This window comes from Protobothrops mucrosquamatus, unplaced genomic scaffold, assembly GCF_001527695.2.
Source record: "Protobothrops mucrosquamatus isolate PMUCROS unplaced genomic scaffold, P.Mucros_1.0 scaffold_213, whole genome shotgun sequence".
In the NCBI taxonomy this organism is placed as follows: Eukaryota; Metazoa; Chordata; class Lepidosauria; order Squamata; family Viperidae; genus Protobothrops; species Protobothrops mucrosquamatus.
In genome coordinates, this window is record NW_015386289.1 from 594,219 (window position 1) to 607,202 (window position 12,984).

At 41.0% G+C, this 12,984-nt stretch overlaps 1 protein-coding gene across 1 annotated transcript; it reads left to right on the forward strand.

Moving 5' to 3' along the window:
* Positions 1 to 4,072: 4,072 nt before the first annotated feature.
* Positions 4,073 to 11,215, forward strand: LOC107297860 (cystatin-2). Its single transcript, XM_015827223.1, has 3 exons — positions 4,073 to 4,386; positions 6,177 to 6,293; positions 10,881 to 11,215. The coding sequence occupies exons 1-3, from the start codon at positions 4,168 to 4,170 to the stop codon at positions 10,956 to 10,958; spliced, it is 414 nt and encodes a 137-aa protein (XP_015682709.1). The 5' UTR covers positions 4,073 to 4,167; the 3' UTR covers positions 10,959 to 11,215.
* Positions 11,216 to 12,984: the final 1,769 nt, after the last annotated feature.

Consider the following 12,984-nt stretch of genomic DNA (forward strand, 5'->3'; position numbering starts at 1 on the left):
CCACTATTGAATCATTACGCTGTATTTACAAAAGAATAGTGCCCTTTATAGCAGTTCGTGCAGTTACTGGTAGTCCTGCCTCACAATCACAATTGGCACTGGAACTTCCATTGCTAAGCAATACAGTCATTAAATGAGTCATCACGTGACCACGACCAATTTTATGGCCATTTTTGCCGTGGTCATTAAGTGAATCCAAGTTTCCTCATTGATTGCTTTGAAGCCAGCTGGAAAGGTAGCAAATGGTAATTATGCGATTCCAGGATGCTGCAACCAATAAATACATACCAATTGCTAAGTGCCCAAACCATAGTCACATGACCACAGGGATGCTGTGACAGTTGTAAGTACGAGGACTAATTGTAGATAAGATAACCTTTATTATCATTTTTTACTGTGGGCACAGTGGCACACATTAAAAATGAAATTCTGTTGCTCTCAAAAGTGTACACATACACAACACACGTAAACATGCTATATACAACAAATGTATATACTTACACCCTTACATATAAATACATATAAATATTAATCACTGTCTATCCTGAATACATATCGGAAAGAGGAAGCTTGAGAGTTTACAAGGTTAATACTGTATGGATCAAAACTGACTGAATCTGGATGTTCTGCTTCCGATACCACAGCCTCCTCCCAGAAGGTAACAAGGAAAACAGGTTGTGAAGAGGGTGTATAGTGTCACAGACAATCCTACAGTCCTTGCTCAAGCATCGCTTATATACTATGCCCTACATCAGGGGTGTCAAACTTACAACATCACGTGACCTGTCACGACGTATCACGACTTTTTTTCCATTGCCGACAATGGGGTGGGCGCGGTTTTGCTATGACGCATCCGGCCTGAGGGCTGGCAGTTTGACACTCCTGTCCTAGATAGAAGGGAGTGAACTGCCAATATTTTCTGCCATCCTCACCACTCTGCACTGCCTTCCTGTCTGAAGCAGTGATGCTTCCAAAGCACCCTGTGATGCTGTATCAAGGATGCTCTTGATTGTCGCTCTATAGAAAGTGGTAAGGATAGGGGAAAGAAGATGTACTTTTCTCATGTGACGCAGAAAATGCAGGTGCTGCTGTGCCCGCTTCACCAGTATCTCGCTGTTGAGTGACCAAGCCAGCCTACTAACCATCGCCAGTCGCTTTATTCAGTGCTGTTGTAACTTCAAACCGTCATTAAACAAATAGTCAAAAATTATCTGTAAAATTTTGGCTGTATGTGACATGTTTAACTGAATATACATGTTCTTTAATTATGTTAGTTGTATCCTTGATATATTTTTCCCTCACCATCCATCCAACCATCTCCATACAAAATTTATTCTGCTAGACATTTGTTGAATACGTGCATTTATACATTATAGAAACTAGTCATACCAGAGTACAGAAATAAAATGGATAATACTGGGCAATTTGTGCAGAATTTTGGATTCATTTGGGAAGAAGTGCTTTGGGACATGCAAAAATGTGAATGCATTGTGACTTTAAGTTAAAGTAGATGAATCTGTTTTCAGGACTTCATGGTTACTCCAGAAACGTTTGGTCCGTAAACATTACACAGTTCACAATGAATCGCAGCTGCTGAAAGTTTTTTCACACACAGGAATCGTATTACTACACGCACTTCACATTTGGAGGGATTTTCTATGGCAGGATTCATTTTCAATTGACCTAGCGGAGGAGTCAACTGCAACACAACCTTCTCCTTCCACTCCTCACTGCCTACTGAACTGTGCACAGTGCCATAGGACGGACGTCGCTATCCCCGCCTATTTCTCACACATGCTCAAAAGGAGGTTTATTTCCGACTTCCCCTCGTGTAATGTACAGGTACCTTAAGTTACCTGAATGAGTAATTGAAGTTTGCATGTTTCTGCTTTGCAGAATAGACAATTTATTCATTTTGTATATTTTTCAGGAAGGAGCAATATTGCAGGCACAATATTTAATACAAATTAATCTTACATTCTTGATTCTGTTATGCAGTGTTATAAAATAAAGCAACGAGTCAATATTTCAAGATCAGAGTTTTCCGTGATACTGTAAATTATTCCACACATCTGCAGGAAGTTTCATTAAATATGACACTATTATGGGGGCCATAGGTTTTAAGATTCTGAATGTTTGATTCCTTGAAATTAGGAATTTCAGACTAGGAATTGCAAAAAGTGTTCAAACTGCCTTTTTGTTGTTGCCAAAGTCTAAGTATAGATGGAATAAAAAAAAAACACCATCTGAGAAAATATTAAAGGGCTTTAATGGTAAAATTGTATTTATCATTATAGCATGGTAGGAACTTACCTGAACTCAATTTATGAAAAAAAAATAAGATTTTTTTTTAAACTTTAATTTGTTAATGTATTAATTAATGTTAATTTGAGTAGGAAACCATGTTTTTTGCACCTTCTGTGCAAACATCTGCAGAAAAAGCACCCCACATCAGAACAGAACTTGAACAGTGAACTTCCTCAAAGCTATTTTTATTGAAAAAAAATACAGAATTAAAGTAAAATAAGGAGAAATGGCTCACTGAGCCAATTCACAGTGAGGAAGCTGAGTCACAATGGTTATGCCACATAATTGTGGATGACTGAGACTGGGGAAAAAATGAGACTGACTCCCATATTTCTCTGAATCTGAATATTGGAGACCTCCAAGGTCCCTTCCAACATTATTATTATTATTATTATTATTATTATTATTATTATTATTATTATTATTATTATTATTATTATTATTATTATTATTACCAAAGAAACACAAAAAGCTGCATTTTGGGGTCAGCTTCTTTTACTGGTATCTTTTACATACAGTATTCTTCTGAATGTGTTATTTTAATTAATTCAATGTTAATAAATTATTCACTTATTTACAGCTCTCCTAGCCGTTCACTGTAAATTACAGATTGTTGTAGAAAGATGAATACTTTCTACAGTATTTAAGTATGCAGGATTGGGAGACGTGGAGACACCTGGATTATAGAATCACCAAAAGTCAGACATAAATGAATGGATAACATGATCGTCATCACCATTCTGTTATTTTGAGATCTGGTTCAGGCAGGGGAAAAACTGCAACTATTCGCATGTAAGCCTGGATGCATCTGGGTTTGGGGTTTATCTCTATGCAGGGATTACAGGGTCGTAAAAAGGGAGTTTGCCATCTGGTTATTGGGTGGCTATTTAACTGACTAATCCTGATATATTGTCTCTCCTTCCCTCAGAAACAGAGAGAGGGAGGGAGAGGAAAGAGAGAGGAAAGAGAGAGAGAAAGAGGGAGAGAGGGGGAGAGGAAAGACAGAGAGAAAGACAGAGAGGGAGGGAGAGAGAGGAAAGAGGGAGAGGGAGAGGAAAGAGAGGAGAGGAAAGAGGGAGAAGAGAGAGAGAGGGAGACGGAGAGAGAGGAAAGGGAAAGGGAGAGGAAAGAGAGAAAGAGAGGGGGAGAGAGAGAGGAAAGGGAGAGAAAGAGAGAAGGGGGAGGAAAGAGAAAGAGACAGGGAGAGAGAGGGAGAGGAAAGAGAGAGGGAGGAAAGAGAGGGAGGGAGAGGAAAGAAAGAGAGGAGAGGAAAGAGAGAAAGAGAGAGGGAGAGGAAAGAGAGAGAGAGAGAAAGAGACAGGGAGAGGAAAGAAAGAAAGAGAGAGAGAGGGAGAACTCATGCACAGCAGCCTCTATTTCTTTTTAATTAAACTCTTCAATCAAGCTCTGCCATCCTAGCGCGTGCGCGTACATTTTGCAGCTCCCAGTGTTTTCTTTTCTCTGGGAAACGGGCTCTTTGAGCGTTTAAGGTTGCAGACCCCTGGTTTAGAGGTTCGTGAGGTTCAGATCTTTGGTTTCCTAGTTTATCGAGAGAGAGAAAAACCAGTTTTAAAACTGCAAATAATGATTAAGAGAACAGAAAGTTGGGGAGAAAATCACAAGATGAATGAATCATTTTTTTCTTATAAGAAAGTAGGTTGACCGCTGCCTACTTTGGAAAAACAAAAACAAAAGCCGAGCTGAGAGAGGCGGTGCCTTCCAGAGGAAGGAGCATCGATTGGCTGGGGACGAGACCCCGCCTCCTAGGGAGGCTCTATGAAAAAGAAGCGGAAGGCAGCAGGCTGCAAATAGAGCAGGAGACATCTCGGTTGCGAGCTGGGCGCCGTTTGCGGAGTGAAGATGGCCTTGTTGCGGGGGCTTTTGGTGTGTAGCCTACTCTTGCTCAGTTGTATCTGCAAGGAGGCGCTCGGGACCAGGCTCCCCGGGGGACGGGAGGATGCTTCCCTGGAGGAACCGGGCGTGAGGAAGGCCCTTCAATTTGCCGTGAACGAATACAACAGAGGCAGCAACGATATGTATAGTAGTCGCGTATCCGAAGTGGTCGAAGTCCAAAAGCAGGTAAATGAATAGTAGCCTAGGCGAAGGCGTGACTCGGGGGTTGTCAGCCGGGCAGGCTCCAAGACATTAATTTACGGTGATAGGTTTTCCGAGTGCGGCCTTCAGAGAGCTGTGAAATTAGACACTGATGCCTCTACGCTGTTAAAAAAAAAGAGGCATCATATTTTTAAGTGGGGTTGTAATCCTTCCCCCCCCCACTCATTCTGCAATTTAGCAATTTAATCCAAACAGAGATCAGATGTTTATCCCTGCTTGATATATATTGAAGTGGATGGAGAGTTAATTGCAGACATAACCAGGACAAACTCAGGTTTGCTACAGTAATTGGGGGAGGGAGCATTCTTTTGCCTATCTGGCAGGCAAGCCAGTGAGAATGTGGGCTGTTGTTGACTAGAATGTCCTTGGTTTAATTAGGTCAAAGAGCGCCTGCCTTTTCCATCACTTTTGCAATTCCCAGCCCAGAGATTAGATAACTTCGTTTGCAGTCCTTGGGTATAATCCAGTTGGTAGTTCTTTTGAAAATTTAAACTGGAAATAAAAACTGCACAGGAGTATGAGTTACAAATGCTCTTACCCTTCTAACTTTTTGGAGTATGATATATCCAATTTTCAGATAGAACATTGTGGGTGTTTCATACACTTTCTTAATCAGAACTAGCACATTCTGTCACTTGGCCTACTGATTTTGATCTTAGACAGCTACCTGTTTGCCATGTGTTAGCTGGTATCAAAAGGAAGATGTGGGCAAGGAGATAATTTTATGTGCATATGTATACCCCTCCCCTACAAACAATGCAGTTAGATCCTACTTATTTTTCTTAATACTTTCATTCTATCAACATTATCTCCACGATCACCACCTTCATTTCTTTATTGGCTCCCTGCTCCAGCTTCCTATGTAATTTTGCTATCAGTACTATCATAGTATTCTTTCTTACTTGCCTACCACGCGAAATGAAAGTATTGCTGCTTGCAGCAGGGGTTGAGCCATTCAGTCTACCAAAATAGCTATCTAATGCAATGCCACCAGCTTATGTCTGGTTGAAACAGCACCCAAACTCTTTTTGTTCACTCTTTCTAATGTGGCATATCTATTGTCAGATGCACACCAGCATCACAGAAGCTTTTTGGGAGAACTTCATCTGTTTCAAACTCTCCCTCTTTTGTAAGTCCATCAAGACTCTTGGCATTGTTAGTTTTGCATTTATGCCTTTGGAGGACAGGAGTTCACTATATTTAAAGGGCATTTCGCTCTTGTAGAGATGAAACTGTCATCAATTACATCCAGTTAGAGCTGGCTCTACCCTTAAACAGGATTGAGCAGCTTTGAATGTCAAATATTTGGGGTAGAGAATGATGGTGTTTGTGGAGAACAGAGCTGCCCAGTTCCTAAGCTTGCTGCAAGTGCTGTCTTGTGATCAATCAGTCACATTCAGCACGGAATAGGTGATGGGTATCATCTTGTTTTTTGCCATGGGCTGAAAAGTATAGTAAGACCACCATATTGTGATGCTTCCTTTGGGTGAATTAGATTCTCCAGGTGTGGGTCCTTTGATCCTCCCCCCCCCCCAATCACTCTATCTGAAAGGAAATGGTCCTTTGTCTCATATTTGTTTCCATAGGTGGCAGTGGCTGTACTCACTGACATTCTTGCAGTAAGGCCTATCACTCGATATCCTTTACAATCTTGGGCAGTCAGAATGATAAATATTTTCAAACATGTATTGGCCAAATATTTTCAAACATGTAGTGCCATAATGTTCCGTATTCCAATTTTTTATACCCTGCAGATTGTCAGAGGAATTAAGTATTACTTTGCTGTTAAGATTGGACGAACAGTTTGCCGTAAGGGAGCAACAACTGATCATGAAAACTGTGCATTTCATACCACACCTAAACCGGCACAGGTACGTGGCAGAAAAAAGGACAATGTCTTAAGGACTAAGCAGAATTAGACATGATTGATCTCCCTTCAATCTTAGAGATGAAGTGGGGTGATGTATGAGAAATAATATGTTAAACTGGAGGAAGAGAAACAAAGTAGCTTGCATTCCCTTCCCCTTTTGGTGGTTTGCAAAGAAGGCCAGACTATGTAATACTGAGCTCCGAAAGTGGTATCCCAGTATAGTTCTGTCTTCTTTGTTGTTAATTTTCCGATGAATTAAAAGATGTGGGCAAGGCAATACTTGAATGTATCACTGAGGTGAGAGTTAAATCCATTTCTGTATGACTCTAGGTTTTGTTCCTCTGTCAACAGCCTTGCTGATAGTCAACCTACTTTGCTCCACAATGGGGGAATGCCAAAAACAAAGCTCTTGACAGTCTGAACAATGCGATTCTGGGTTCTGTAACAGCACTATAAAATCTAATGTGATGATTGCTTTATATAGCTACTCAGTTCTCTGCTTGGGCATGAATGGTATCTCAAGAACGTCTGTTACAAACCTTCACTGAAACGAGCTGCACAACTACTCCCAACAACATTTGGATGAAATACATAAGATGATGTTGGGAAACCCCCAACCAGGCAAGGAGGAAGGATCAAGCAGGGAGTTAGCCTTGAGTCGTGTAGCCACAAGAGACCTAGGACTGACCTCCCCTCCCCCCCCCAAGTTCCATGGAACTTTATCTGTTTGTTCCCAAGGGAGAGTGAGCAGTTTGGGGAAAAGAGTACAAGATTGTAAAGTAGTCAACTTTCACAGCGTGGATATGGTTGCCCGTGCCTGACATTAATCTCTCCAGACTGCTCATCCCCCCTTGGGAACAAATGGATAAAATCTCATGGAATTTTTTTTTGGGTGGTGGGGATCAGTCCTATGTCTCTTGCTGCTGCACAATGACTCAAGATTAATTCCCTGCTTGATCCTTCCTTCTTGCCTGGCTCGGAGTTTCCCAACGGATGAGTTTGTTTTAACTTCAGTAAATCTGAGATTGGGGCTCAACCCTGACACTCTTCTGAAGTGCCTAAAGTATTAGTTTTTAATATGTAGTCTGTTAAAGAAAAATGCCTTCAGTAAGTGATTTCCCTTCCAGGTAGATGTTTACTAGGAATATTGTATCTGACCTGCAGAAATCCTGATGAGCATTAGATGGGGGCAAAGGGGGAGCAGCTCAGATACGGTAATCCTCAAGAGCAGAAAAGGGATTGCCTTCAATATGTTAATAAGGGAAACAAAGGTTATGCTACAGATTTACCCTAATCTATTATGTAATTCATTAAAGTATGTGGTGGTTAATGTTAGTCATTATTATTATTTTATTATTGCCTGTTCACCGCTCTGAGTCCCGTAAGGGAGATAGGGCGGTATATAAATTTAAATAATAAATAATAAATTACTAACTTGCATCGTAGATTTCAGTGAGATTTTAATGCCCACTTAACCAGAGTCATAAGGAAAATCTTTGCACCAGACCAATGTTTTTCAGATCACACGGTCATCTTGTATCCTTCTTCCATCCCATCTTAACAAAACCAGTTATGGAGGATTGTAAATAACAGTGATTGCTCAGACAAACTAGACTTTCTCAGCACAGTCATATACAGAAAAAGGCAACTGTGGATCTCTGTATCCAGGTTTTCTGTTCAGTGTACAAAGAGTTCAGTGTTTTTGTTAGGGAGAAATGTTGCCATGCCAAAACTGCTTGAATTAGCTGCCTAGTTACTCAGAAGGTTATAGCTAAATAAAGCAGTAAAAAAAACCCTCTTCCTTAAATAGTCACAAGATCTTATTCAGCAATACAATAGCTGCAACATTATTATTTCCTCTTTGCTAAAGTAAGGCAGTTGCAACTAACGGAGGTTTTGAGGATGTAATTTAAACAGCTCTAAGAATTTTTCTTTTCAACTGACAATGAAGATATTGAAGTGGTAGATAGCTTCTGCCTTTTACGATCAACCATCAACAGTAGGGATACAAGCGGTCAAGAAATATGCTTCAGATTAGCACTTGGTAGAGCAGTCATGAAGGCCTCAGAAAAGATATCAAATGCCATGATATGTCTACACCAGGGGTGTCAAACTTGCAACGTCATATGACATGTCGTGACTTTTTTTCCATTGCCTGCAATGGGGTGGGCGCAGTTTTGCTATAATGCATCTGGCCCATGGGCTGGCGGTTTGACACCCCGGTCTACACAGATAGTCCTTGCTTGGCAATTGCTTATTCATTGACTGTTGAAAGTTATGATGGTGCTGAAAAAATAACTTTACGGCCAATGCCCAAATTTACGACGTTGCAGTGTGCAGTGATTGCCATTATAGTCAGCATTGTATTGTCCTGTGCCTGACTTGGTTTTTTTTTCTCTCATCTGCGAAATGGAGAAATTGGAGATTACAAGAGTGTAAGATGGCACACAATAAGGAATATGCATTGAAAGGAATGAGGTGTTTCTGCAGCCCTGAAGAGCCATGAGTGCACTATACAATCAGTCCAATGTATTCCCCATTGTGTGTCTGCTTAGTCTCTTGTAATCCCTGCAAGGGGAAATAAAGATCCAAGAGGGTTCTTTTTTGTTGTGGGCAATCTCCTTTACCTGGCCTGTTCTCCCTCAGCAGGTACACAATGGTCAATACACCAGGCTATTTGGGTAGCATGCTTATGGTGCCACTACATTCCTTTCAATGTGTATTCATCATTGTGTGCCTTCATATTCTCTTATTATCCTTTCCTCTCCAATGAATGTAAATGTAAACAATTCCCTTCTTGGTAATTATCCCATTCCCAGAGTGAACATTCCAAAGGGCAAGGAATTTGAGTGGGGAAGAGAAAGCACAGTCATGATCACATGGTTTTCCACTTTGCAACCAATGATGAAGCTACTGGTCCCAATTCTGGTTGCTGTGCCTGTAGAGATCAGACTGTTGCAAGCACTGTCCCTCTGACACTTTATGGAAGGAAAAGTTGGACTTGAAGCAGGATAGGAAAACTATTGACATTTTTGAACCTTGGAGAAGACTCCTGAAAATACCATGGGACAGCCAAGAAACAAAAAAAAAGGATCATCAAAGAAATCAACCCAGAGTTCTCACTTGCAGCACAAATGAGCAGGCTAAAATTATCCTATTTTAGACCCAATGTGCAAAGTTTTAGCTCTGGGGAAAGCTCTAATGCTAGGGAAAGTAGAAGGAAAGAGAAGAAAAGGGTGACCAGCAGCAAGGTGGATAGACACAGTTAACAGTAGCAACAAAAGAGCATCACTGGAGGCCCAGGACAAGGACAAATCATCCTGGAGAAAATCTACCGTATATGGTTGCCAAGAGTCACCCATGACTTGATGGCACATAGTCAATGGATCAGTCTGTCCCAAAGGAGGAGATGGAAGCTCTTTCTTTTACTTTTAAAACACACTGTTTGCTATTGTGTTTTCACTCTGGAAAAGAACCCAAATGTTACTCTTAAGTCCTGAATAAAATGTAGTAATAGCTAACTGATAGAATCCATAAGATTCAAAAACATAATTTCATGGCAACTCATAGTAGAGAGAGAAGCTGTTCATTAAGACAGAAATGGGGATTAGTGCTTCTAACTATCAGTCTAGTAGTTACTGTGACAGGAGGGAGGGGAATTGTACAACAATATTTGAAGCATGGTTTCCCCATCTCTCTTGTCTAAGAACTTGGGAAAATATGCAAATAAAGGGATGGGGCTTCCATTGATTTCTGAATGACTTTTTTCTTGAGTGGTGATCTGGAAAAGATTTAATGCAAGGTTAAGCAGGCCAACCTCACAGTGATCTTTTCTACTGAGAGTATATGGAAACCATTCATTTCTATGGCAGATATTTAGTATTACTTTTATTAGTTAGTTACCAACCTGCCAGGATGAGTGGTTTTCATAAAAAGCTCATCAGCATATGCTGGGAGTATTTGATACTTTTTAAATATTACTGCTTTAAAATAAAAATAATTAAAAATGCCACTTTTAATATGAAATTTCAAAATGAGAAAAAAGTTATTCAAAATATATGTCAGGGATAGAATAGCTCAAATTTGACCATGTTGCTTTTCTTGACCATTTGGCAAAAAGTTTTAATTCACAGTTAATGAGTCAGTAATCAACTGCTGTGAGTTAACTGTAGATTGACACCTTTTCAATATTGCATGAAGTTAATTAGTTAATTCCACCACTCCACCTACGCATCCACAATTTTTGATGTGTTGATAAAATCCAACATACACATACAGTCAAAAAGAGCATGTGCATCTTTAATAGGCCGCAATCAGGGTACGGTCATATTGTGAGAATCCTGCAAGTTTAAGATGAAAATGTAGAAAGCAGAGGGAGAAGCCAACCCTACGTAGGTTAATGTTCCAGTTCTCAAATTGACTGAAATTGAGTTGATTTAAAGTATCCATACTTTCAGGTTCTCTGTGAGGTCAGGTCAGATTTACCTTATCAAACGTTTGTTATAATATTGCCAGTTAATTATGTTTGCCAGTTATGAAATGTGATATGAAATACTTCATGTTTTTTCTTTCTTTCTCCTGTTTGCAGACAATGACCTGCACTTTTGAGGTTTACAGTATTCCTTGGAGAAATATTATTTCCCTGGAAAAAAGTAGCTGCGCCTAAAAGCATATTTGGTTTCCTACAAGACAGCTTTCTACTATTCTGATCCTATGTCTCTAGTTAAAATGACTAACAATCCAGATACATTTTCAAGTGAGAATTGTCGCCGCTCATTCAGCAATGCTTCTGCGTTCATAAAGCAAACTTATTTCCTGTAATTTCCCCTTTAGAGTACTTTATAAACATCACCTTATTTTACAAGTATGAGTTGTGTCATAGCAGAGCAAAATCACATTAAAGGTTTTCTTGTCAAATGTTAAGATTTTTAAAGATGTGTATTCTCTTAATATTCATTACAAAGATTTAGCCCAGACATGTCAAACACAAGGCCCGGGGGCCAGATGCGGCCCGCAAAGTGGTTTCATGTGGCCCACAAAGCCATCCTGGAAACAGTGAGGGAACAGCCCCCACTGCCTTGGCCCTGGCCCAGGCCGGCCGGGAGCCAATGTACAGTTTTGTGGTGGCCATCTATGCTGAAATGCATTCAGTCTTAGCTCCACAAGGCCGTCTGGAAACAGTGAGGAACCAGCCCCTGCCGTGTCAGCCCCGCCCCCTGGGTGCATGCTGGGGAGTGTCACCCTTTATGAGGAATGAAGAAATGCACCATCGCCTGGAAGTGGCCAGCAAATGGTCCTCACCTACTTCACATATTCGGCTTGATGGACTCCGGCGGAGGGGTTTCAGCAGGCAGTGAGGCTCCTTCAGTGGACCATGCCTTGGCACTTGCCCTGGTCCCGCCCCCTTCTGCCAGAGACCCTCAGATCTGTCCCACTCCTGCCCAGGCCCCTACAGGCACCCTTGACGCGAACGATGTAGAGCTGGCCATGTCCACCCAATAGGCCACACCCACTCCATCCACACCCACCCAGTAGGCCACACCCACCCGGCCCCGCAATGCTGATGCGGCCCTCAATGAAATTGAGTTTGACACCCCTGATTTAGCCACTGGAGACACATGATCTCTAAAATTGTGCTGCCCATGTATTTCACAAGACAGAGCACTCTTGATCTAAAAGCAACAAACTATTCGGTGGCACTTTTTATGTTTACATGGAAATGGTGTTCATGAGTAAGGGTGTGAGGATTTTCTCCCTCCCCCCCCCCAAAGTGCTGTCCACCTATATCTGAATCAGCAGAGGACTACTGCCATGGCATTTGTTTTCTCATTGTCACTCCTTATCATCCTATTGCCTTTCCTCCCTACTGCCTACTGTTGTGATGGGTGACAAAACCTGAGGTTTGGGGACAAGAGGGAAGCTCTATTTTTAACCCCAGTGCAGTTAACAATTACTTAAACCAATTTCAGCCATGGACTTAAAGGTGATGGCTTTAAGGAGGCTTGACTGGAATTTTCCTTTTATTTTATATCCTCCCACTGGGGGGGGGGGAAGGGGGGATAGAGTTGAACTTGTGCACCACATTGAGCTCTCTTAATACTGATGGCTCTGTCTTTAATATGCCTGGTTTTTCTGTTCGTTAAATTTATTATTTCAGCCACGAGTCTTTTGGCAGTTTACCATCCAAGCAACAAATCAGAATTGTTGAAGTAATTAAAAGTCTGCTTACAGTGAGTATTTTAAAAGCATTCAAAAATTTGGCAGAAACGCAATCCTGTCAACTCTGAAGGGAGTGCATTTCAGAGCTGGTGGGCCTGCAGAGGAGGTTTCGCCCTCAGATTATCGCAACAAAAAAGTTAGGGGGTGGGGATGGGGGGGATCATGTAAAGTCTCTAAAATAATCCGGATTCAAGCCCTATACATCTTGAAAAGTATAGCACTTCATATTTCACAAAAATAATTTGGCAATCATGTGAGTCACTCTTGAGTTTTCTCAAAAACTAAGCTGGCTACTGAGTTCTGTACTAATCCTACAATTTTGAGGCTAGGTGCAAAACACTTCTCCACATACAACACATTCTTTTTTTTTACAGATAAGTGACCCATATTTAGTAAAACCGGTAGTGGAGAAAATAAATCTTAACAAACAAAATGGAGATTGCATCCTTTTCTTCCCTGTCTTTTAAACATGA